Source organism: Megalopta genalis, chromosome 5 (assembly GCF_051020955.1).
Source record: "Megalopta genalis isolate 19385.01 chromosome 5, iyMegGena1_principal, whole genome shotgun sequence".
Classification (NCBI taxonomy): Eukaryota; Metazoa; Arthropoda; class Insecta; order Hymenoptera; family Halictidae; genus Megalopta; species Megalopta genalis.
Genome location: NC_135017.1, coordinates 25,644,453 through 25,669,854, shown reverse-complemented (window position 1 = coordinate 25,669,854; position 25,402 = coordinate 25,644,453). Strand labels below are relative to the sequence as shown.

The 25,402-nt window shown below is 36.0% G+C and overlaps 1 protein-coding gene across 13 annotated transcripts in view; it reads left to right on the top strand.

The window, feature by feature from the left end:
* Positions 1 to 25,402, top strand: part of LOC117223970 (discs large 1) — a 950,943-nt gene that overhangs the window by 749,395 nt on the left and 176,146 nt on the right. For 12 of the 13 annotated variants that reach the window (XM_076522026.1, XM_076522020.1, XM_076522022.1 and 9 more), the window contains 2 exons: positions 2,911 to 3,073; positions 7,888 to 8,023. In XM_076522026.1, coding sequence (XP_076378141.1) covers positions 2,911 to 3,073; positions 7,888 to 8,023 — 299 coding nt within the window. The remainder of the gene's footprint in view (positions 1 to 2,910; positions 3,074 to 7,887; positions 8,024 to 25,402) is intronic. The other variant, XM_076522016.1, reaches the window with a different exon arrangement.

Sequence of the window (25,402 nt, the reverse complement as noted above, 5' to 3'; positions counted from 1 at the left end):
GTTTCTTACAGATGACGTAGAATCTGTATAATCGACCAGGAACATTTTTATTTTCCATGGAGATCCGCAGCGATTAAGAAAAATCTCCGATAGAGACATTAAAACAGAATTTAAGGCTATCGCAATATTTTCAACTGATTTCAATTACCGAACGAAGAAATACATTTTTATACAATTCCTGTTTCTTACAGATGACGTAGAATCTGTATAATCGACCAGGAACATTTTTATTTTCCATGGAGATCCGCAGCGATTAAGAAAAATCTCCGATAGAGACATTAAAACAGAATTTAAGGCTATCGCAATATTTTCAACTGATTTCAATTACCGAACGAAGAAGTACATTTTGATGCAATTTCTGTTTCTTACAGACGACGTAGAATCTGTATAATCGATCAGGAACATTTTTATTTTCCATGGAGATCCGCAGCGATTAAGAAAAATCTCCGATAGAGACATTAAAACAGAATTTAAGGCTATCGCAATATTTTCAACTGATTTCAATTACCGAACGAAGAAGTACATTTTGATGCAATTTCTGTTTCTTACAGACGACGTAGAAATTTGATTTTGCGTTGAAAATTATTCGACTTTAGACTACCTTAACACGTCAATGAGCGCCAGCAAAAGCTGCTATAAATTCAACCACAAAACTCGCAAAGAATTGGAGCGCTGGATAAATTCTGTTCTATTAAAAAATGTCCATACAAAACATCAATATTCTATTAAAAGATCCGGAAAAGATTTCAACGTCAATTTTCACAGAAAAAGTTCGAATGTCAGAGTTTTATTGAGACATACGAGTCTCTTGAGTTACCACGGTAACAAGATGAGTAATGCACGCAGCCGCGGGTGCTTGTGCATAGTAATTTCAACTGATTGCAGTCGAATAAACTCTTTTTTCACCGACGAACGTTCTGGAAGGTTCACGGAGATTAAACGACAGTTTTTGCCCGACTGCCTAATGAATGTTTCATATTCGCGTAAAAACGGCGCGCGCGAACGAGAGACGCGTCATCTTGACGACTGAATATGCCGTGTACATGGATGTTTACGGTAACACGAGCGACGGACAAAGACGGAGCAGCTTCGAACTCCTGTAATATTTGTTCAGTAATCCATCTCGAAGTGTTCCATAAGGAGCGACGCCGGGAATGATTGATAGAGGAAATTGAACGGGAGAAATCAATTATCGCGGCTCGGTAAATCTCGATCGATGAGCAGCGCGCGCCGCAGGTTCGCTTTTTCTCGGCCCCGTGTCGCTTTGATCCGTTTTCTGCAGCTTTCCCCCGGTGAAAAATGGGAAAAATGGGACGGCGGCCTGCCGGCTGAAAGAGAATACGTTAGAAAATTGAGACGAATGAACAGCGTTAATGAACGAAGAGAAATGCTTCGCCCGAACGGCGGAGGACTATGCAAACCTGTGTTTCGCTTTGAAAGCAGATTCGATACGCGCTGTATAATCAGACGATGGTGTATGCTTCGCTTCGAAGCTTTTATTTAAATCTTTCAATAAAATAATAGGGACGTGGTGTAATTCGATTTAAATGTTACGGGCATTTTTTGTACTTAAATCGTGCGTTTCTCGTATTCGATTCGATACGATGAACCCAGTGGAAGTTGCAATTAAATGTGTCCGTTAACCAAGAGTTAACACTAATTGGAGAAATGGACGGTTTCATATTTATTGTGCTGATTTTTGTGTACGTTAGAAATCGTCGAACTCAGCTGTGTGAAACAGACGCTAACGAAATGTATCTCCTTTTTTTTAGTAATTTTAATGAAGCAGAGAGGAAATGGCAGAATTAAATAAAAATGTATTTCTTGTTCTAATTATTTTAATAAAGTAAAGAGAAAATAGCGAAATTATATAAAGATATATTATTTCTTCTTTTAATGATTTTAATGAAGTAAAGAGGAAATAGCGAAATTAGATAAAAATATATTATTTCTTCTTTTAATGATTTTAATGAAGTAAAGAGAAAGCAGCGAAATTAGACGTATTTTTTTTCACTTTTAACACTGAACCTATCAAGCAGTAAAAATGTCTTAGGGACATCGCCTTATAAAAGTGAGAAGATTGATTGATAGATTTTACAGTAGTCATTATAATACTTGCTGCAATAATATAATTTATCCCATCATTTCCCATGAAAATGTCTGCATAATTTTTATAATTGTATTATAAAATGAGAAATCGCGCGGTCATTCAATCAATAATTTCAATAAATTCAAGATGGCGATATTCTGAAATATTTCCTTATGTATTCCATCTAACCAATTTTATCATGAATGATTGAAAACCGTAATCTAGTTACTAATCTGTCTTTTCTGGCGTTTTCGACGCATTTTAGTAATTCTAAGATTATCACTATTTTTAACGATCTTTTGTACGTGCACCAATTTCCAATAAATTGATTTTACTATCATTATAGAAACACTTGAAAAGTCAATTAAGGAACAGTGATTAGACAATAATTTCAAATTAAAATTTCGAAAAGTATCTCATGACTTCTTTGACTAAACATAGTGTTGAAGGAAAATGTCAAAAGGCATCTTTCGACCCCATTGATGAAAACAGTATTAATTTAGAGTAATTTATCACTTAAAATTTTTTAAATCGATCATATAAAATAATTTTATATTATTATATATTATTATATAATTTAATAATATATATATATATATATATATATATATATATATATATATATATATTATTATATATAATTTTCGGTGCTCGGCGTGTCGCAATAAATCCCGGAGCGATTCATTTCCGTATCCCGTGTCAGAATAATTGAAGGAGCAAACGATAGGGTTCGAGGAAATCTCGGGCGTTAAGTCCTCGGTCTCGCCGTTTTCTACGGGCTGGCAAAATAAGGATAAATAGAGGATTCCCTTTAATTCCAGCAGGGCGACAAGAACCTCGAAAATGTGACGCACGAGGAAGCAGTGGCAACTCTGAAGGCGACCCAGGACCGCGTGGTTCTTCTGGTGGCGAAACCGGAAACCGGAATCGTGCCCCCGCCACCACCCCCGATGGCCTCGGACAATTCGCTCTCGCCGCAACCACGTAAGCTCGCCCGGCATTCTATTCACATATATTATTCACGTCCATGTAGATACGTGTCCACGCGGGGCCCCCGCACACGCCGGCCGCGTATACGTACCCGGAACTTTTTCGGGATCTTTTCTTCTCGAATTTTCATGACGCTGCCTTCCGGAACGATAAATATTTCACGCACCGCGAAAAAACCGTCGGCGTTACTTTTGCCCGTGTCGCCGGACGCGGGACATTCTTCCTCCGCCGCGTCGCTTTTCAAACGGGAGACCGTGCCTCGGACGTTCCGCCGTTGCGCCACGCCGTTTAACACTGCAAATTAAATATGCGAGCCGCTGAGAATCGTCGCGAACGCCCCGTACATTTAATGCCCGCAAGATGATATTTTCTGCGGGATCCGGTTTGTCCGGCATTTAGGGCGGAGCTGCCAATTACTGTGCCCTGTTAGCAGCATTCGGGAGTTTTCGCTACTGGAAACAACCTTGGCATTTTAATGGACATTTTACGAGGACTTAAAAGTCAATTTCGAAGTTTGTTTTATCGTTATAAAAATTTGTCCATGAAAGAAATTTCAAATCTTCGGATATTGGGAGAAAAAATGTTCTGTACCCAGTTGCTGTGTGCTTATGGTTCACAAAAATCAGTTACTGTGCCTCAGTTACTGTGCTCTCTCTCTTTTTCTTTTTCCCTCCCTGAATACTGTGCTCTCTTCCTGAATATGTACTGTGCCCTCTCCCTGAATATGTACTGTGCTCTTTCCCTAAATACTGTGCTCTCTCCCTGAATACCGTGCTCTCTCCCCGAATACTGTGCTCTCTCCTTGAATATGTACTGTGCTCTTTCCCTGAATACTGTGCTCTCTCCCCGAATACCGTGTTCTTTCCCCGAATACTGTGTTCTTTCCCCGAATACTGTGCTCTCTCCCCGAATACTGTGCTCTCTCCCTGAATATGTACTGTGCTCTTTCCCTAAATACTGTGCTTTCTCCCCGAATACTGTGCTTTCTCCCTGAATACTGTGCTCTCTCCCTGAATATGTACTGTGCTCTTTCCCTGAATACTGTGCTCTTTCCCTAAATACTGTGCTCTCTCCCCGAATACCGTGTTCTTTCCCCGAATACTGTGCTCTCTCCCCGAATACTGTGCTCTCTCCCTGAATATGTACTGTGCTCTTTCCCTAAATACTGTGCTTTCTCCCCGAATACTGTGCTTTCTCCCTGAATACTGTGCTCTCTCCCTGAATATGTACTGTGCTCTTTCCCTAAATACTGCGCTCTCTTCCTGAATACTGTGCTCTTTCCCTAAATACTGTGCTCTCTTCCTAAATACTGTGCTCTTTCCCTAAATACTGTGCTCTCTTCCTGAATACTGTGCTCTTTCCCTGAATACTGTGCTCTCTCCCCGAATACTGTGCTCTCTCCCTGAATATGTACTGTGCTCTTTCCCTAAATACTGCGCTCTCTCTTCCTGAATACTGTGTTCTTTCCCTGAATACTGTGCTCTCTCCCCGAATACTGTGCTCTCTCCCTGAATATGTACTGTGCTCTTTCCCTAAATACTGCGCTCTCTCTTCCTGAATACTGTGCTCTTTCCCTAAATACTGTGCTCTCTCCCCGAATACCGTGCTCTCTCCCCGAATACTGTGCTCTCTTTCTGAATATGTACTGTGCTCTTTCCCTAAATACTGTGCTCTCTTCCTGAATACTGTGCTCTTTCTCTAAATACTGTGCTCTCTCCCCGAATACCGTGCTCTTTCCCCGAATACTGTACTCTCTCCCCGAATACTGTGCTTCAATTACTGTGCACTCTCCCTGAACACTTCTTCATAAGCTCTACAGAAAATTCCGCAAATTCAGTATCAAAAAATTTGAAGTAATTCTTGTAGTATTTTCAGAACTTCCGTTGCCTACATATTTAATTTTAACAAATAAATAATTAATTGACTTCAAATAAAACAATTTGATATGTCTTACACGATAAATATAAAGTAAATTCTGCATGCAAATAAACAAAAGATACAGTAATTGGATATCCCACAGTAACTGGTTCCACTACCCTATCGGATGCCGGCGGAATTCTTTGCTCGAATCGCTCACCCTTTATATGAACCCTCAGAGGATGAATCTGAGAAAAAATGCGGACTAGATTTTTAGTTCGGTTATTGTAAACATTGTGGCTTTACGGGTTTCTGAACCGCGGGGCGCGGTGATGGTATTGTTTGTTCCGTGGCACGAAAACTACCCTTGTAAACTGATTTGTTGCATTCTTGCATTCTGCGCTGCTTCGCTCTTTCGACTTGCCTTTGTGTATTTTTGGGAAGTTAATAATGAAACTAAAAAATGCAACTGAAAAACAAAATAGCCCTCGGGAAAGTTGAAAAACTTATTATTATATTAAATTAGGGATCTCATTGGGGCAAATCGAATGGAAAATTCATTTATTCTTTAATCATTTTAATGGATTGAAATTGACGTTCCCGCATTCTTAAATTCTTTCAGTATTTTAAAAACTATCTTAAATTTCACGTATTCAATCGTTTCGTAAATCATTTTTATGCAAAGTAAAAGTTGTTTGCATTAATTTCGAGATAAAGAAGCTACATAGGCGTTTCGCGTTTTTTTCTTTAATTATGTTATTGAGTTCGGAAAACAGTATTTCTAAATTCTTTAAATGTTTTTATTTAAATGTTTCGTATTCGATCTACTCACTTTTGTCACAAATATATAAAATCCGTAGTCTAGTAATAAAATGTTTAAACATTGATGACAAGAGAACAGAATATCGTTCCGACTTATGAATAAACAGAATAACATTCGTATTTAGCAAGCCATTACCAGAGATTTCCATCGCAAATTCAGTCGTCGCTAAAATTTAATATCTGACAGTAAATTTGAACATCGTGCCACGAACATTCCAAACCTAACGAACAGTTCCTCATTACTGCAGTAAATTCTCCCTAATTTTCCTTCAGCTTGTAAGCAAAAACGGACAATCCGGGAAGAGGAGATGCGATTATTCGAGTCTCGCACATTCTATTTACAATTGTTGACAATCGGCAACTGTAAAAATGAGCCCGCGAGACTCGGACGATATCGTATCACCTCTTCTCATATTATCCATTTTTTACCCCCAAAATTCGGTAGAATTTACCCTATTTCGCGATAGAAATATCCACTACAAAATTACTGGAGGAACATAGAAATTTGAATCGATCAATCGGCAAGTGCTGGAGAAAGACGGCCGTTGTTCGACCGTCGCTTAAGGTGCAATAAAAAGTCTCGCACGCTCGGCCATTCTTTCGTAATAATAAACGACCGGTAATTCTTTGGCTCGCCTCGTCTCCCGCGGCGGATATAAACAGTGGTTTCTCATGGCCGCCGGTGAAAATGAATTTTTGATCTCCGTGACTTCTCCGCGGGTCCCCTCCCCCCGTCCTTCCCCCCGGGTTTCCTGCTCGCTTCGACGATCGAGCGTAACTTATTCATCGCGGTCATAAAGTCGCGCTCGTAAACTCCTTCCGTGCTGGCAGAGGCTGCGCCGTTTCGCTGGTAGACGCTCGTCGTCGACCCGAAACGCTCTGGAACCGCGAAAACCGCGTGGCCTCGGTCTCGCCCGCGTTCGAATTGCGTTATAAAGAGAGTCGATTTCCCCGGGATCTAATTACGACGGCGGGGCCGCCGCGCGCCGTCTTCAAAGTTATGCGACCTGTTCAATTACGCCGGAACTAATAATCTGCCGAATTTAGGCAGCGCTCGAAAAATTTCGGGGCGCCGCCGGTGATTTTCGCGGGCCAGCCAATTCTCCGACCAAGGCTGTTCGAACAGGGGAGGGGCTTTTCTCATTAGTAATTGAAAGTAATCGGTCGGAACTGGCGCGGACTCCTCTTCTCATGAAATTTGATGATGTATTATGGAAATAGTAGCCTTGCCGGCAGCTATTTGGTCGGAATGGCAAACGTTGATACGATTGTTTGAGTGTTCGTTAACGCTAGATTTACGAAACCCGTCAAAATGACTTAATCACAATTTTTTAATCTACGATTATTCGTATCGTGAAGATGCATTTGTGAGTTATTTGTTCAATTTATCTGTTACTTGCGGCAAATGTTACAATAACGCTTGTTAAAAATCAGAATAAATGTATGATTGTTACTTTTATAAATTAATATAAAACAGCTGTGTTTTTGTGCTCAGTAAATCTAGTGTTAAAAATAAAAAATATGTAAATATTGAGAACATATTATAGAGAGCGTTAGCGATGTCCCAGAAAGAGAACTATCAAAATTATTATTATTATATTATATAAAGGCATCGACGTATGCTATTTATATTTTTATCAATTTATTCAACAATCATCCATCGTTCCGTGAAAATTAGATAAATATACAGAATGCCTAAGGGAGGTATTGTCCAAAATACCAGGACAATGCTATAGATTCTCCCTAATTGAGATTTCTCTCGAATTGTGCACAAAAGTGGACAATGTGGGAAGAGGAGATTCGAATATTAGTTAACATAAATATTAACTATTAACTATATAATATATAAATATTATATAAATGCAACATAAATATCAACTATTAAAATATTTACTATAACTATTTTTTATAATTATTGACAATCGATAACTATAAAAACAAGCTCCAAGGCTCGAATAATCGTATCTCCTCTCCCCGAATTGTCCATTTTTGCGTGGAATCAAAGCGTCAGTTATGGAGAATTTACTCGATTATTGACGATTTTGTGAATAAATAATAATATCGAAGAGAGATCAAAAAGCCTCTCGCGTGAAATCGTGGTGATTTTTGTCTACGTGTGTTTCAAACAGGAAAACAAAATGGCTCTGTGTCGGCACTGGAGAACAACTCGACGCTGCCGTACTCGCAAGAATCACGTCACGCGTCTTCTCTGGCTCTCCACGGCGCAGCCACGCCACGAGCTGTTTCTCAGGAGGACGTATCACGGTGAGTTCTTCCGAAGTATGCTTTCTCCTCTTTACGGCAAAAGCAGCGAGCGGCTGCTCCCTCTTGTGCTCTTTCGAAGTCTCGGTTTCTCTTTTCGCTTTATTCGGAGCGCGCGCGAAACGCCGCACCAGTGCACCGAAATGCTCGTTTTTGGGACGATATTCAACAACTTCCGATCTCTTTATGTCGAAGACATGAAACAAAATGGTGTTTTCCGTTTTTCTTTTTTATTTGTACCGAGAGCAATCTTCATTATTGTAAATATAGTCGTACGTTTAGGTATAAAATAACGATGTTTATGAAGAATATTATTGATATAGAGAATATTAACTGGAGCATCGTTTAAAACTCTGAAAACATTTGTCTCTTCGACACACGTACACTTTCTAGCTTATATAATATATAATTAACTTCGAAGATCGCAACTTATTGCAAACGAAATTTATTTAATACCAAAATACTGTCTTGCGGATATCGTGATATAAAGATCTCAGAATATTTTGTTGTCGTTTTTTTGAAAATTACTTCGGAGATCGCAATTTATTACAAACAACACTTATATAATATCAAGATAATAATTTATTTCGTATTTATTTACTGTTTATATTTATTTAATAATAATATTTAATTAATATAATTAATCATTTATTAATATTTGAATTTAATAATATTTTTATTTATATTTATTTAATAATAATAATATCTTGCGAATACGACGGTATAAAAATCTCTGGATGTCCAAGAAAGTTATTTTTAAAACGAATAAAACCTTCAATTAGTTTAATTTCAAGTCAATTATTATGTTCCATATAAGTATTTATTATAAAACTTCGAAAGTTTTACTGCGATTAGACAATCCTTGGTCATCATTTTACTATTATTTTGCACAATAAACATTATTTGGTTTATAAGAGTTCCATTATGAACTTAAATTACGTTATGAATTGGTTTTCTAGTAGATTTTTGGAACTTTCTGTATACATAAACAAGATTATTTAGACATTTCAATATATTCAGCTTTGAATCAATATGAAGCGGCGACTTCTTCGAACACCCGGAAAATAAGGAGCCAGAACGTCACGTACACTTCTTTTAAAACGAATCACCCGAATATCGTGCGTGTCCCTTTTCTCCGCTGGCAATTCCACCCCTGTTTCTGCGCGCCCTTTTTCCATTTTCTGCGAGCGTACCGGACACGCCGCTAGACGGGTCGCTGCCAACTGAGATTCCTATAGAATGTGCGCGATAAAGCGTCGAGAATGCTCAAAGAACATCGAGTGCCAGTCTCGCGTGACACACGATTCGAAAATGCAGATCGCTGACCCGCGACTTCGATTCACAGAAGAGGAGATCCCTTTTAGGAAAATATTGAACCGTTTTTATATAAAAATAAACACAATAAAAGAATACAAAAATTGAATGGATGTAATATCTTATTCGATAAATATAAAGTTTGTTTTCCGGTACAATACACTCTATATTTATCGAATAAGAGATATTAAATTCTTGTATTCTTTTATTTTGTTGATTTTCAACTAACAAAATTTATTACGTCTTATTCGATAAATATAAAGTTTGTTTTCGGTTATAACTAACTTTATGTTTATCGAATAAGAGATATTAAATTCTTGTATTCTTTTATTTTGTTGATTTTCAACTAACAAAATTTATTACGTCTTACTCGATAAATATAAAGTTTGTTTTCCGGTATAATTCACTTTATATTTATTGAATAAGAGATATTAAATTCTTGTATTCTTTTATTTTGTTTATCTTCAAATAACAAAATTTATTACGTCTTATTCGATAAATATAAAGTTTGTTTCCGGTTATAACTAACTTTTTATTTATCGAATAAGAGATATTTAATTTTTGTAGTCTTTTATTTTGTTTATCTTCAAATAACAAAATTTATTACATCTTATTCCATAAATATAAAGTTGGTTTATGACCGTAATTAACTTTGTATTTATCCAATAGGACATATTAAATATTGTTATTCAAAAATAAACGGAATAAAAGAATAAAAAAGTTTAGCGTGCCTTATCTGATAAACATAAAATTAATTATGCCCGGAAACAAGCCAAAGGCATAGCAATTAATCACCCTAAAGCGACCGGCTCCACGACCCTAATGGAAGATTTGAAGAGTACGTGATTTCCTTTCTTTTGGTATAAAAGACGAATTTGTTTAAATTCTTTCTCACTTTTATCTCGCTGTAAACGGTTTTACGTCACAGTGTCTCACCTGCGATTCAAAATTAGTTAAATACCGTCGCCACGGAAATGAGAAAGTTTTGCGTTGGATATAACACTTGACCTCCTTTAGATTCTGTAAACAGATTTCCTAATATGCAGGAATCGCATACTTGTTCTACTTACGCCTGCAATTCGTACACAGTGGCTCGGAAAAGTGTTTGCACACGTGGATGAGATTTGTTCAATTTGTTTTTATTACAGTTTAATAGCGGCACGTAATTGAATTTCTTTGAAAACGCGATGATCCGAAACTGTTAACTTTATCCGATTATATTACATGACAACGTTCGAAGAATTCAATTCAATCATCGTTGTGTACGAATACTTTTACGTTGCATTATTTCCTTTCCATTTGTTGTATAATAATAATAAGTTTGTTCGAATCAAGTGATCGCTATTTCCAGGTTATTTTATTATAAACGTGTACGCGTAACAGTCCCGTTCAGACAACATTTTAACAAAACAACACATTCGGTAATGGAGATGCATTAATTGTGTTCTATATAATACATACATAATCGTTGGTGGATGCGTTTATTCAACATTCAGCAACTATAATGTACTCTGTGCAGTTTAAAACAAATATTTTCTTCTTCACCCTTTTTTGGCTGCCATGACGTCACCCATATACCGGTGACGGAATTGCTTTCTTATATATCTGAAAATTAATTTGTATGCTAATTAGTTACATCTTCCCAATTTTATTAAGTTCTGCAGAACGTAAGGATATTAATACTGTAATTAATATTATACAATTTTACTTTCATACTTTAAAAAATTTGGTTAAATAAAATACTTGAATTATATGAAGTGGCTGAGTTTGTTAACAGTAAAATGTTGACAGAAAATTTGTTACAATTTGATCTGAATAAACCGAACGCATAAGCACGTTTTCAGAAATAACTTCATTCGAAAAACTACAAGATTTCAGTTGGCCATCTCTATGTAAGAATAATCGGTGTACGAGTAATTGTATAACTAACCGCAGATAAGTACATAACACTGGGGCATACTGCGAAATAGGTACATAGGAATCAAAGCTGTCCTTGAACCGAATTAAACCACCGATGTGCCATTCGATAGCTTATCAGAAACGGACCAAAAACCGATAATCCGATTCCCCTTCATAACTACACCCCTCCCCGCCCCGATCAAGGCAGTGGGTTGAAACTCGCGACACAGAACGTTTTCTCTTGATAAGCTATCGAACGGAACATCGACGATTTAATTCGAATCAAAGGCATTCCCTTCTTTATCATACTACTTATTATTCCCCTCTGAAGAATTCATCGTAAATACCGTTGTTCTACGTTTTCGTTCTTAAAGAAGCAATTTACGAACTGAATCATCTCTGCACATCAGATTCACGTTTCATTATCCTGTCAATTAAACGTCGAGATTGTCTGTATTTTTGACATTTAAAAGAATTACGCAATTCATCGCGTTTGGATTCTAGGTTAACCAACAAAAGAACTCTTCCTTGTGAGATTTTCAATTGAGACGTTTTGTAACTTCAAATTGAATATGAAGGAACAGATTGTTTTATTTCTTATATTTTAAGTAATCGTGTAATTATCGCTTTTATATTGTCGGTCAGATAAAAATAGCGATCCACTTGAAGATACAGTTGAAACTTTAAATTGAATATGACGGAACAGATTGTTTTATTTCTTATATTTTAAGTAATCGTGTAATTATCGCTTTTATATTGTCGGTCAGATAAAAATAGCGATCCACTTGAAGATACAGTTGAAACTTTAAATTGAATATGACGGAACAGATTGTTTTATTTCTTATATTTTAAGTAATCGTGTAATTATCGCTTTTATATTGTCGGTCAGATAAAAATAGCGATCCACTTAAAGATACAGTTGAAACTTTAAATTGAATATGACGGAACAGATTGTTTTATTTCTTATATTTTAAGTAATCGTGTAATTATCGCTTTTATATTGTCGGTCAGATAAAAATAGCGATCCACTTAAAGATACAGTTGAAACTTTAAATTGAATATGACGGAACAGATTGTTTTATTTCTTATATTTTAAGTAATCGTGTAATTATCGCTTTTATATTGTCGGTCAGATAAAAATAGCGATCCACTTGAAGATACAGTTGAAACTTTAAATTGAATATGACGGAACAGATTGTTTTATTTCTTATATTTTAAGTAATCGTGTAATTATCGCTTTTATATTGTCGGTCAGATAAAAATAGCGATCCACTTAAAGATACAGTTGAAACTTTAAATTGAATATGACGGAACAGATTGTTTTATTTCTTATATTTTAAGTAATCGTATAATTATCGCTTTTATTGTCGGTCAGATAAAAATAGCGATCCTCTTAAAGATACAGTTGAAACTTTAAATTGAATATGACGGAACAGATTGTTTTATTTCTTATATTTTAAGTAATCGTGTAATTATCGCTTTTATATTGTCGGTCAGATAAAAATAGCGATCCACTTAAAGATACAGTTGAAACTTTAAATTGAATATGACGGAACAGATTGTTTTATTTCTTATATTTTAAGTAATCGTGTAATTATCGCTTTTATATTGTCGGTCAGATAAAAATAGCGATCCACTTAAAGATACAGTTGAAACTTTAAATTGAATATGACGGAACAGATTGTTTTATTTCTTATATTTTAAGTAATCGTATAATTATCGCTTTTATTGTCGGTCAGATAAAAGTAGCGATCCTCTTAAAGATACAGTTGAAACTTTAAATTGAATATGACGGAACAGATTGTTTTATTTCTTATATTTTAAGTAATCGTGTAATTATCGCTTTTATTGTCGGTCAGATAAAAATAGCGATCCTCTTAAAGATACAGTTGAAACTTTAAATTGAATATGAAGGAACAGATTGTCTGTACTTTTATAATTAAGAAATCGTGCAATTTATCGTTTCGATCGTAGAAAATCCAACGAATAGCGCTCTCCTTCAAGATGCAATTATAACTTTAAATTAAACATGAAAATACAGATCGTCTCTATGGTTGATATTTTAAAAGATCGTATGATTTATCGTTTCGATTGTAGGCTGAACAAGATACAATTGAAACTTTCAATTCAATATAAAGAGGCAGATCGTCTGTACTTTCGACATTAACACGTCGAATGCCGCGCCGGTTTTACAGAAATTGTCCGTGGCGCCACGATGAATTTTCTTTTATGTGGTACATATAATGTTGAAATATTATCTGCAATAGATAAGTTACAGTGTATAACCATGTTTGACGTGTTAATTGCGACAGGGGTCACTGTTTGAATTGACGATGGTAATAATACAAAATTTTAGATATTGATATTTGTTTTACATTATATATATTTCTATCAATTTGGGCGCGCCGGTCACCGATGGCCCCCATGGCGTCACCGCCAAGTTAAGTGCCGGTCATCGGTGACCCCCGTGGTATTCAACGTGTTGAAAAAGATCAGACAATTTAAATCTAAATAGTCTCTAAATAGTCCAATACGTTCTTTTTAGTCGCGCGTACATCAAACCTCTTTAAAACAATGATTTTCCACCATCTTGTCAACAACTGGACATCAAGGCTCAGATCAATGTAGCATAAAAAGATCGACTAAAGCTCCAGCAATGGGGCTGTCTAAGCATGAGAGCCTAGTATATCCTTCCGCTATTGTCCGAGTCGGCGGACCATGAATATCGTGCACGAGTAGCGACCGCATTCCGTGCATAAACACACCCCAGCCACCGGTGGTTAATTATACAGTCGCAGGAGGGACTGTTGAATTAGCCAACTGGGGAGCATGAGGGTGGGCGGGGTGAAAAAGGGAAGGGAAAGCGACCGATTCGAAGAGACAGACAGAGACACCGATCGTTTACGAGGGGTCCAAGGCTTTAGACGACGGGGGGGCAGGTGGGGGGACGGCGGCGGACCGTTGCGCGGACTAATTGCCGATGGATTAAGAGCTTATCGAATCGGTCCTGCCTGCCAGGGACAGGATTGGTTTGGACACATTATGTGTCCGTCCTCTCTGTCTCTCTCTGTCTCTCTCTGTCTGTCTGTCTCTCTCTCTCTCTCTCTCTCTCTCTCTCTCTCTCTCTCTCTCTCTCTCTCTCTCATTCTTTCACTTTTTCATTCTCACAAAGAGACACATTCTCTCTCTGTCACTCTCTCACACTTATAAAATGAATATGTCATTAATTTCTGCATACAATAGCCCAAATGAAGATAGATTTATATATCTGGCTCTCTCTCTCTCTCTCTCTCTCTCTCTCTCTCATTCTTTCACTTTTTCATTCTCACAGAGAGACACATTCTCTCTCTCTCTCTGTCACTCTCTCAAACTTATAAAATGAATATGTCATTAATTTTTGCATACAATAGCCCAAATAAAGATAGATTTACATAATTTTTGTGATATAACAACGTGTTTCACGTAAAGTATCTGTCTTTTATTATTAGGTGATTCATTACACATAATTGTATAGGTACGCATAATTGTTTAAACGATATAACTTGTATTAACATGGTTATTATATCAATATTAGAGGAACTCAGAAATTTTAAATGTTATATTTCAATTCCATAATTGTAAGGACAGTGCTTATGTCAGCAGCGTCTGACTTTCCATTTCGAACTCTGCTATTTTTATAATATCGCATTGAAATCCAGCAACTTCGAGAACGTATAAGAGTACCTAACCCTAATCTTCATAAAAATTGTACGATTTTACAAACAGATTGCAGATCTCGTGCACTCTTTGCACAAACGGATGAGTGGCAAACAATATCGTTCGTGAATGGATCAGAAAGATTTAGCATGTTAACACTATTCCGTCCGCAGATCTTAGATATGATTCTTTTGTTTGACGCCGGCATGATAGTTTGGAAATTTTAGATTTTAAAAAAGATTTCGAAGATCGCGGTAATATAAATTCCTCAAATTAAGATAAGTCATCCAAGAATTTTCGTACTTAATCTTTAGTCAAATAAGCACAATGCTATAGTTAGTTTGCGGCCTTTTAACACCCAAGATATATAATTCAAATGTTATTTCAGTTTTTTAAAATGGCACCAAAGTGTGGTACCACCGGCATACAACAGATAGTTTCTGCATGGCACCAGCATGGTGCCATCGGACGGCATAGTGTTAACACTGTTAACACGTTCCGTGCCGAGCTTTTTTTACTCGAATCTTCACACTTTGATATTTTACTAAAACTTGATGTATTACGTGCAATTATTAATTCTCGTACACATAACAACGTAACAAAAACTTATCAACGCCCATTCTTGCGGTGGAAATTGATTCTTCGGTTCTAAATTTCTTGTAAACAATTTGTTCAGTTCACTAAGTAAACATGCAAGCGTGTACCATCGATGGTACACGTGGCACGGAACGTGTTAACCACGTTAAAACGTGTATCACACGTTAAAACCGTCAATATCTCTTATAATCGCCCCGAACGATTTTTATTTCGCATAAAAATCCCCAGTTCAGTTAGGAATCGTTGTCAGCTTTTTGAGAAAAAAATACCGCTGCTCGCCGTCGCGTCGGTTTACACGGAAGGTCGGCGAAACGTCAAGTGAACTGCGGGTTCGGTTGCCAGTTCCTATTGACCTCTGACCCCACGAACGCCCCCGTACACCCCGCGGGGCTTCGTCAGAAGACAGAGAGTCGGGGCCGGCCGGTTTGAAACGCTTCGCAAGTAGAACGGCTAGTAATTCGAGCATTCGGCCAGCGCCCGGCGCTGTTTGATTTCGATATCGCAAAGGCCTGGCTTCGTAAGGGACGGTAGTTATACAAATTATCTGTATTATGCCGGTACCGGCTCGGTACCGCTCCGCACCTCTTGGCCTCCATAAGCGTTATCGTAAACCGTTGGCTTTTGGATAGCATCGCGATCGTGGTTTCTCGTGTATCTGTTGAATTCGGTTGTTAATGCAGGCTTGCTTGTTCCGCCTCAAAGGAAATTCGATCTTCGATCGATAATTAAACCATTTGTTCATTTTCGTTCATCGTGTGAGAAACGTAGCGATGCTGAATGCGTAATTGGATTAGGTGAGATTAATGGGTGCGTGATGTGTGTATTGTGGTGTGTTCTTTGAATGAATACGTACAGAGGCGTAGTCATAATGGCTGTCTAACGCAGGACTTTGTTGCAAGTATTAGGTGTCGTTGCGCATAAAATGGCGATTTTTCGATTTAATGTTTTCTTAGAAATCCGTCGTTTTATGTGCAACAATCCGGTAATAGCGGCGCCGTGGACGGATAATTGTGTCTAGATTGTGGACCTTTATGCAAACTAAATATTAAAGTTATTAAAGTTAATTGCAAGTCGTAGGAACCAAGTGCAATTTTATTTCTCTCTTAAATAATGTTTATAAGTCAAAATTAATACTTCTACAATCATAGTTTTCTTTGCAATCTTTTCCCTATTGTGTGTTTCATCTATGCATTTCTGCAACAGATGCGTAAAAATTTGCAGTCTAATGACGACTACACTGCCTTTCATAATGATGAATTCGTAATTCTTTGTTTATCGTTTGTTTACGAACGACTGAATTCCATTCTGGTTCCACAAATGATCTATCTTCATTTTTATATATTCTCTCCATTTATATTATGTGAGCTAGGAATTCTTTACGAAAAAGTAGAATTTATATTAAACATTTTTTAGGTAGATTTTTTAACAGAGATTTCAATTTGGAAAGATGAGTATAATTTCGAGAGAAAATATTTGACGTAACCGATGACACACCTGCCGTATACGTGTAGTAGAATATCTTCATTTATATTTTATGAAATGAAACATTAATGTTTGTCCAGTCATCTGGTGTATTGAATAACTGAATATTGTCTTCCAAACGAGATTTGGGTCTACAAATATTTGAAGCAACGAGATGTATCTGTAACTCGATGATGGATTACCTGAATAATATTGAAAGTTTCTCTGGACGAGCGTACCTTTGATTTAGATATCCTCAATGTGGACGAAATCCTGCAATTCATAAATTCATCGGTGTGGTTCGTAACGCTGAGGATGCATTCGTATACATTATTTAAAAGCAACGATTAAAAACTGTTATATATTATATTATAATAATATTATGGATAATATTATATTTTAATATTTTGATTCTTAAATGTTACAATATTGGTTTCGGTACTTAAATGTTATAATATCAGTTTCTGTTCTTAAATGTTATAATATTAGTTTCTGTTCATAAATATAATAATTTGAGTTTCTGTTCTTAAATGTTATAATATTAGTTTTGATACTTAAATGTTATAATATTAGTTTCTGTTCTTAAATGTTATAATATTAGTTTCTGTTCTTAAATGTTATAATATCAGTTTCTGTTCATAAATATAATAATTTGAGTTTCTGTTCTTAAATGTTATAATATTAGTTTTGATACTTAAATGTTATAATATTAGTTTCTGCTCTTAAATGTTATAATATTAGTTTCTGTTCTTAAATGTTATAATATTAGCTTCTGTTCATAAATATAATAATTTGAGTTTCTGTTCTTACAGGTTATAATATTAGTTTTGATACTTAAATGTCATAATATTAGTTTTGGTATTTAAATGTTATAATATTAGTTTTGGTACTTAAATGTTATAATATTAGTTTCTGTTCTTAGATATTATAATATTAGTTTTTGTCCTTAAATATTATAATATTGGTGCCTGTTTTTAGATGTTATATAATATTAGTTTCTGTTCTTAATTATTATAATATTGGTTTCGATTATGAGAAACCAAAATTTCCAATTACTGTCTATTTCTTAATTTTCGATTTTACATAAACTAGCTATAAAGTCAACAAAACTATGGAACGATTTCAGAGCCGATAAAATAGTCCAAAATTATAGTTCTTTGAGACAATTATTCAGAACTTCACATTCGCTTAAAATATTCATTTTATTAATCATATTTGCAAAGAATTAATTTTCTTTTATTCCCAATCGACGAAAGCTTGATTATCTCAATATAATTTCAATTATTATTCTGTATACAATGTTTGCACAATCTCTTTCTCTCAAACCACGCCAAACTTCATCAATCTCAGTGTTTTTCGCTCAAATAGAGCCATTTCGGTCGCCAATGGAAGCATTAAGCAGAACTTTTAAGTAACCGTTTTAAACGCGTATTTTCGGAACGATTCCAAGGCCTGATTCGTACGGCTCACCCCATAAATCACTTTCATCGGGCACTCGAATAAGTTGCCCGAGAATAAGGCACGAAAATGAATTTTCTGGTGAACTTAGTTCCGCGGCATCGAGCGGGATGAACTGCGCCGGACCGGCCAAATATCGAAAGCGTCTTCCCGAGAGCGCTCACCTTGCCCACAGGTGCGCGAAACTTCCGCGAGCCCGTACTTAATGAAATATTCCATTCATGGCTGTATTTAACCGCGACTAGCCAGCGCAGTTTTCCGAGTAGTCAAAACTGCAATTAGTTCTTCCTTTCTTCCGCTCTTTCATCATACCGCTGTCTCCACCCTCGTTCGTTCTTTTTCAAATGAAAAGGTACTATTAACTAATTTGCCTTTTAATGCCCTAATTGCCTAATAGTATGTAACATTTTAAAGATTTTCCTTCGGGCTTGTATTAAATTGTAAATAAGGTTTCGGTTCCTTTTGCTTATAAATAAATTATAAATAATTATAAATAAATAATAGCTGATTTGACACTTCTATGGCTTTTCAAGTGCGAGAAACTGTACACTGCTAAAAATTGGTAAAATCTTTATCGCAGTTTCGTCAGAAGTAATTTTTTACAGATTTTACTAATTTTTAATAGTGTATTGCTCTTAGCATTTAAGAAGCTAATAAATGCATTGAATCGGGCTCCTGTCTATTTATGATCGAACGGAACTGAGACAATTTGTATGACGTAATAAAAATGGGGTGAAAATCTAAAGATTGAATTAAGGATAAAATTGGTATAGTCTGCGGAAGAAAACTTCTTCAATTTGTATCGTAAATATATGTATTTCCTTACTTCGTATGTTATTTAATAACAATGACAAGAATAGATTTATTTAAACTCCCTATCATTTTTTTTTATATGACAATAAATATAGCTTGAATAAAGAAGTCAAAAGATAAGTGAAATGAATTATAATGTTACTATAAATTAAATTAACTGTAAACTAAATTAACTTTAAATTAACTTAACTGTAAATTAAATTAACTCTAAATTAACTTAACTTTAAATTAACTTAGCTCTCTCTCTCTCTAAATTAACTTCACTCTGAGTTATCTTAGCTCTAAATTAACATAACTCTAAATGATCTGAACTCTAAATTATCTTAACAATAAATTTGGTCAGTAAACAATAGACACGTTAGTAAACAATAACACTCGTCATTTCTAACAGTAAAAAAAAATGCAACCACTGCGATTCTAACCCACTGAATTGTCACTCTGCTTCACGGAAAACACTTACAATATTTGAAGCAGCAACTGAAACATACTTTGAAAACCTGTACGAATTCGAACTGGAAATTTTCCAAAGAGCCGAACTAGAATTTCCCGCAAGGTTCGGTGAAACGAATTGATTTTTTTCCGCACCGAAAAAGAGAAACCCGTTGCTGCGTGCACGGTCGAAGAATTGGATCCCGCCCGCGGGGATTCCGCGTGTTTCTAGCCCGGGAGCACCGGAAAAGGCGAAGCCGGAAGATAAAAGTGCCTCGCGCGCGCGCGCGCTCGCACTGCTAACGGGGATGCAACCGGGACAAGAAAAGAGCAGAAGGGTGGCTCGAGGCACGGAAGACGAGTTATTACGGCGCCCGGGCATCGGCGCAAATCTACGCAAAAAACTTTCATTTCTACCCCCCCGTAAATTAGCCGGAACCATTATGCCGCGGCGGTAATTTATCCCCGGGCCGCGAACCTCCGTCGCGTTTCGCCTAACCGACCGCTTGAACTTTAAGAGGAATTAGGATAATTATTTAGTAGTCGACCGCGGCCGAAACTTTTGCCCGGTTTCTTTCCCGCCGCGAGTAAAATGGTCTTGGAATTAATGAACAGCCGAACAAATTTGAACGAGCGTGCTGCGGGATTGAGCGCTGGGTATCGAGGGTGGAAAACGGTGGTTGTTCAAAACTTCGGGATACAGGTAACCCTCCTCTGTAACACGGTAGATAGGTTCCTAGAAAATACCGTGTTGTGACAAATCTTGTTACATGAGACCCAGAGTCGGTAAAGATATAAATGTACGCATAATACAAAACGAGAAAAGCGAACGAAAATATTATCTTCATTTAATGTAACCTTAATTTAACACTAAACCTACCGAGCACTAAAAGCGACGAATTTCTGTTGCTCTGTAAGAACGATAAAACCGAATCTATTTAGACTTCCCATAATTTTTATTACAATGAATATTCGGACTGTGAAATTCATTTAATAATTTCCTATGAAAAATATATAATTATATTCTATATATATATATATATAATTCTATATAATTATATAAAATAATTTATATTCTATATATATAGAATATAATTATATATTTTTCATAGGAAATTATTAAATATATATATATATATTAAATAAATAAATAAATATATATATAATATAATTGCTGAATTATATATTTAATTCAGCAATTTTAAAATACAAAATGTAAAACCGGTCATTCTGACCGGCTTGGTAGGATTAGTGTTAATAAATTTCATTCTCGTCACTGATCAGCACAATTAAACGAGAATATTTTTTTTTTGGTTGAACGATGTCACCTTTTCTATCCTCTTTGAAAAATCTGAAATTTTGGTACGAAGATAAACAATTTTGCAGCTCCCTTTTGAATTATCGACTTCTTTCGACGGAAGGGTATATCTTTATGTATCCTTAATTATAATAATTATATTTTCATGTAGAAGCAATGTAGTTTATTATTCCTTCCCGAGGTGTGCCGAGGTGTGCGCGACCTTCGAAAGTGGAAACCCTTTTTGCTGGCAGCGCCTAAGTGTTCGCGGAATGCCGGAAGATTTTTTAATGTAACGAGAATCGTAGTTTCAGAGACCCGGGTAAATATCAATTTACCCGTGCTCTCCCTCTCTCTCTCCTTCCTTTTCTTCCAGCGAATTGATTTTCCAGCGTTTCCGCCACTTTTTCTCCGGGGAACGTCTCGTGTTCGCCGCCGCCGCGTCTCGAACGGCCGGGAAACAATTTAGAGTACGTCGATCTGCAAAAATAAACGGGAACGTTGTGGAAATGTCTTTCTTGGTAACTGATACAATATATTTGAATGTGTAGAACTTGTTTGTCGGCGAGCTGTATTTTTTTTTTAATTTTGTCGAACACTTTTCCTAAGTGTTCGAAGCTGTTTCGTTTAATAGCTATATTATTTATGACAGAAACGAAGTAGTGAAATACGATGTGATTTTAGAAGCGCGGTTGCGTTGTCTCGAATTGATTAAAATCGTCGAGAGAAAGTATCATTTTCTATCGCAATTTAATCATTTCGAACCGTATTAATTGAATCGTATGAAATTGTTATTTCTACTTTAGAAACGATAAAATTTGAAGGAACATATTATACGCCGGGGGAGGGGAATCAGGTCCGTCTGTCCTCATTCGTCACTGAAGCAAACATGATTAACTTTTAATGTGGAGAGGAAATGACGGCGATTATTAAATGGTCGATAAAACGTAATTACAGCGACTGTGTAGGAAATTTATAGAAAGTTGCTTTCTGCGAGCTGAAAGTATGGAGGAGTGAATGTTATCATTAGATCACAGATTCGTTGGACTAATGGTAATTGTACCCCTATTAAGCGCAATTAAAAAGCCGTAAGTAGCATTCGGCGTGTAATTTCTGTCGAGATTTGCAATAAAAATTGAAAAATCAATTTAGCACGAGGTTGTTTCTGCGATGTTTTTACACCAACGGCAATTTCTCTTCGAGTACGGTACACCTAAATATATAGGTCTATATATAGGCCTAATATATAGGCCTAAATATATGGCGAACCAAAAGTAATCGCAGAAACACAATGACACTGAAAAATTAAATTAAATTAAATTGAAACGATTGCGTCTTTAATTCTCTCCACGCTTTATAACTGTTACAGCGATATCGCGGTATTGTTTTATTTAGTACGTACGACAAGTACAAAAAGATTAAATAATCGTGAAAAAATAAAATTAACGCTTCTCTGTTGGCACAATACAAATCTATGTTCTATGTTAAAAATGTCTAACACAACTAAGACATAAAAATTAATTCTTGAAGCTAATTTTTATTGTTCCTTATATTATTTATTAATTTAATATTATAATTTGCATTGATTAATGTCTAAATTGTATTAATTAATATATAATTAGTATTAATAAATATGTAATTTGTATTGACTAATATATAGTTTGTATTAATTAATATATAAATTGTATTAATTGACATATGACTTGTATTAATTAAAATATAATTTGTATTAATTAATATATAATTTGTATTGATCAATATATAGTTTGTATTAATGAATATATAATTTGTATTAATTGATATATGACTTGTCTTAATTAATATATAATTTGTATTGATCAATATATAGTTTGTATTAATGAATATATAATTTGTATTAATTGATATATAACTTGCATTAATTAATATACAATTTGTATTGATTAATATATAGTTTGTATTAATGAATATACAATTTACATTAATTGATATATAACTTGTATTAAGTAATACACAATTTGTATTAAATTAATGTATAATTTATCTTAATATATTCTTCCTTATAGTTTGAACTACTACTTGATATCACAATTCGTACGAACAATACTCGACGTCGACTTGTTGAATTTCCATTCAGCCGGCAGATTTCTGCTGGCCCGGTGCAGCCGCGTTCGATCGTCGTTACCACGCGATTCGTTCCACGGTTTCGTAAGAACGGTGTCGAATGTTTTTCTTAGGCGTCCGATATCGGGTTCATTTCGCCGCGCGCGTCGGAGTCGGTTACGCTCGGCAATCAGAATGAACGCGGGCCCGTTATTAAGCTCGCGCGCGACACGCCGGCAAATCCCTTCGGTAAATAACTCGCGTTTAATCATCGGGAATTATGGTTTCCTAATCCCCCAGCAGTATCTGTGAAAGATCCGACGGGGCCGAGCTCGTTAAACGCGTTCATAAATCCCGAGCGCACCTGAGCACCGGAACGCTGGTTGGTGCGCGGGGCCCGCGACCGATCGCATCGCCACGCCGCGAACCATCCCCTGAATTTCAACTTAATACCTTGCTGCTTTCTTTCTCCGTTTGTCCCGTCTTTATTGCAATTTCCGAACGGCCGCCGCGCGCCGTTCATTAATCACGCATGATTGCGCTTCCCGACGCCTGGCCGGACACGTACGGTGGCTTCGGAACATTTTCTTTTTTAACAAATCGACGATGTGTTTAACCTTTCGCCGGGTATTCGAAAGTTCTGGGAACATTTTCCTCGGATAATTAAATTGTGCACTAAATACTTAGATAATGAGAATAATCGACGACATATTCGAACCTTTGTTATCCGTTTAATTAAACGATGCGACTGCAACGGTGTAATTCAATATTGCACGTTGATTACATTGTGTTTTAATTACATAGTAATTTGATTACACAGTAATTTAATTACATAGTAATTTAATTATGTAGTAATTTAATTATGTAGTAATTTAATTACATAATTCAAGTCTTTCAGTTAATTAAATTGTTAATTATTTTAATCACGAGGGCAATTCGAATACGATGTAATTGAAAGTGCAGTTCTTGAAATTACAGCCCAGAATTTCTCGCAGAAGCGGGACACATTTTTATGTTGAACTGTCCTTCGTGATTAAACAAATCACGCAACGACGTCGACCTATTTGTCGATATCCTTGCGAAACTGTATCGGAGAAATGCATTATGTTACTTCGCTTCTAAATGCGTTCGATCGAGTTAAAACGAATAAAATAATTTTTGATCAGCCTTCGGGGCCGAACACAGACTCCCGCGATGCGACACACAAAACGAACGCCACAGCGCGCTGTTCCGAAGCTCGAATGAGAAACCAATGGATCGATCGCACACGGATTGTGGCAGAACGCAAACTGTTTTTTACTTTATCCGACTTTGACAGCATTGCAGAGTTTCTATCGCGCGACGTAGGTGGAAATATGAAGTATTTTTAACTTCGCGGGACTTTTGCGAGCACAGTAAATTCTCCCTAATTGACGCTCGGATCGTGCACAAAAATGGACAATTTCGGAAGAGGAGATACGATTATTCCAGCCTTTTTATAGTTGTCGAAGAGGGGGTACGATTATATTAAATAATTAATACGATTATGTACGATTATATTAAATATGATTACGATTACATTAAAATAACCTTGAGGCTCGTTTTTATAATTCCCGATTGTCAATAACTATGATAACGAGCCGCGAGCCTCGAATAATCATATTTCCTTCTCCCAAATTGTTCATTTTTTTTTGTACATGCTGAGCGTCAATTAGGGAGAGTTTGCTGTATTGCGCAGTGGATTACCCAGTGTAAATCAATGAAAACACCTAAGTGTACAAATTGAACGGATGTTAAAATAGTTGTGGAAGAATCACTGTTTTAGAAAATCAAAACGCAGAGTAAAAATTGTCTGCGTCGATTGTTAGAAACAGAAACTAAGTTGAAATTTTGGTGATGTTTTAACAATTTTAATAAATGGAATTTATCCAATTAGAAAAGTGTGTGTAAATTATTGTGATTATATTGAATATGTTTGATTTTCTTCGTAGTTTATTTAAATAGAACGCTTTTAGAAAATATATAATTTAACAAAGTTTGTTGACCAATTATGTAGCTGTTTCTGGCGTCATTTTGAGTTATGACGAGTATACTCGTAAAAAACGGCTAACTGGTTAATGCATCGACGCTTTTAACACACTTTTAACAATCGCTCGTTATTACCAAATTAATTTTATAATTACCAGGGAACAAATTGAAAAGTCAATCGAGAAAACGTGATTACACTTTGGAGATAATTTTGAGTTAAAACGTTGAAAGGTATCTCACTCGACCCTTTTAGCAAAAATCATATTAAATTACGAATTGAAAAGGTGTCTTTTGATCCTTTTGCTGAAAATCATATTAAATTAAAGATT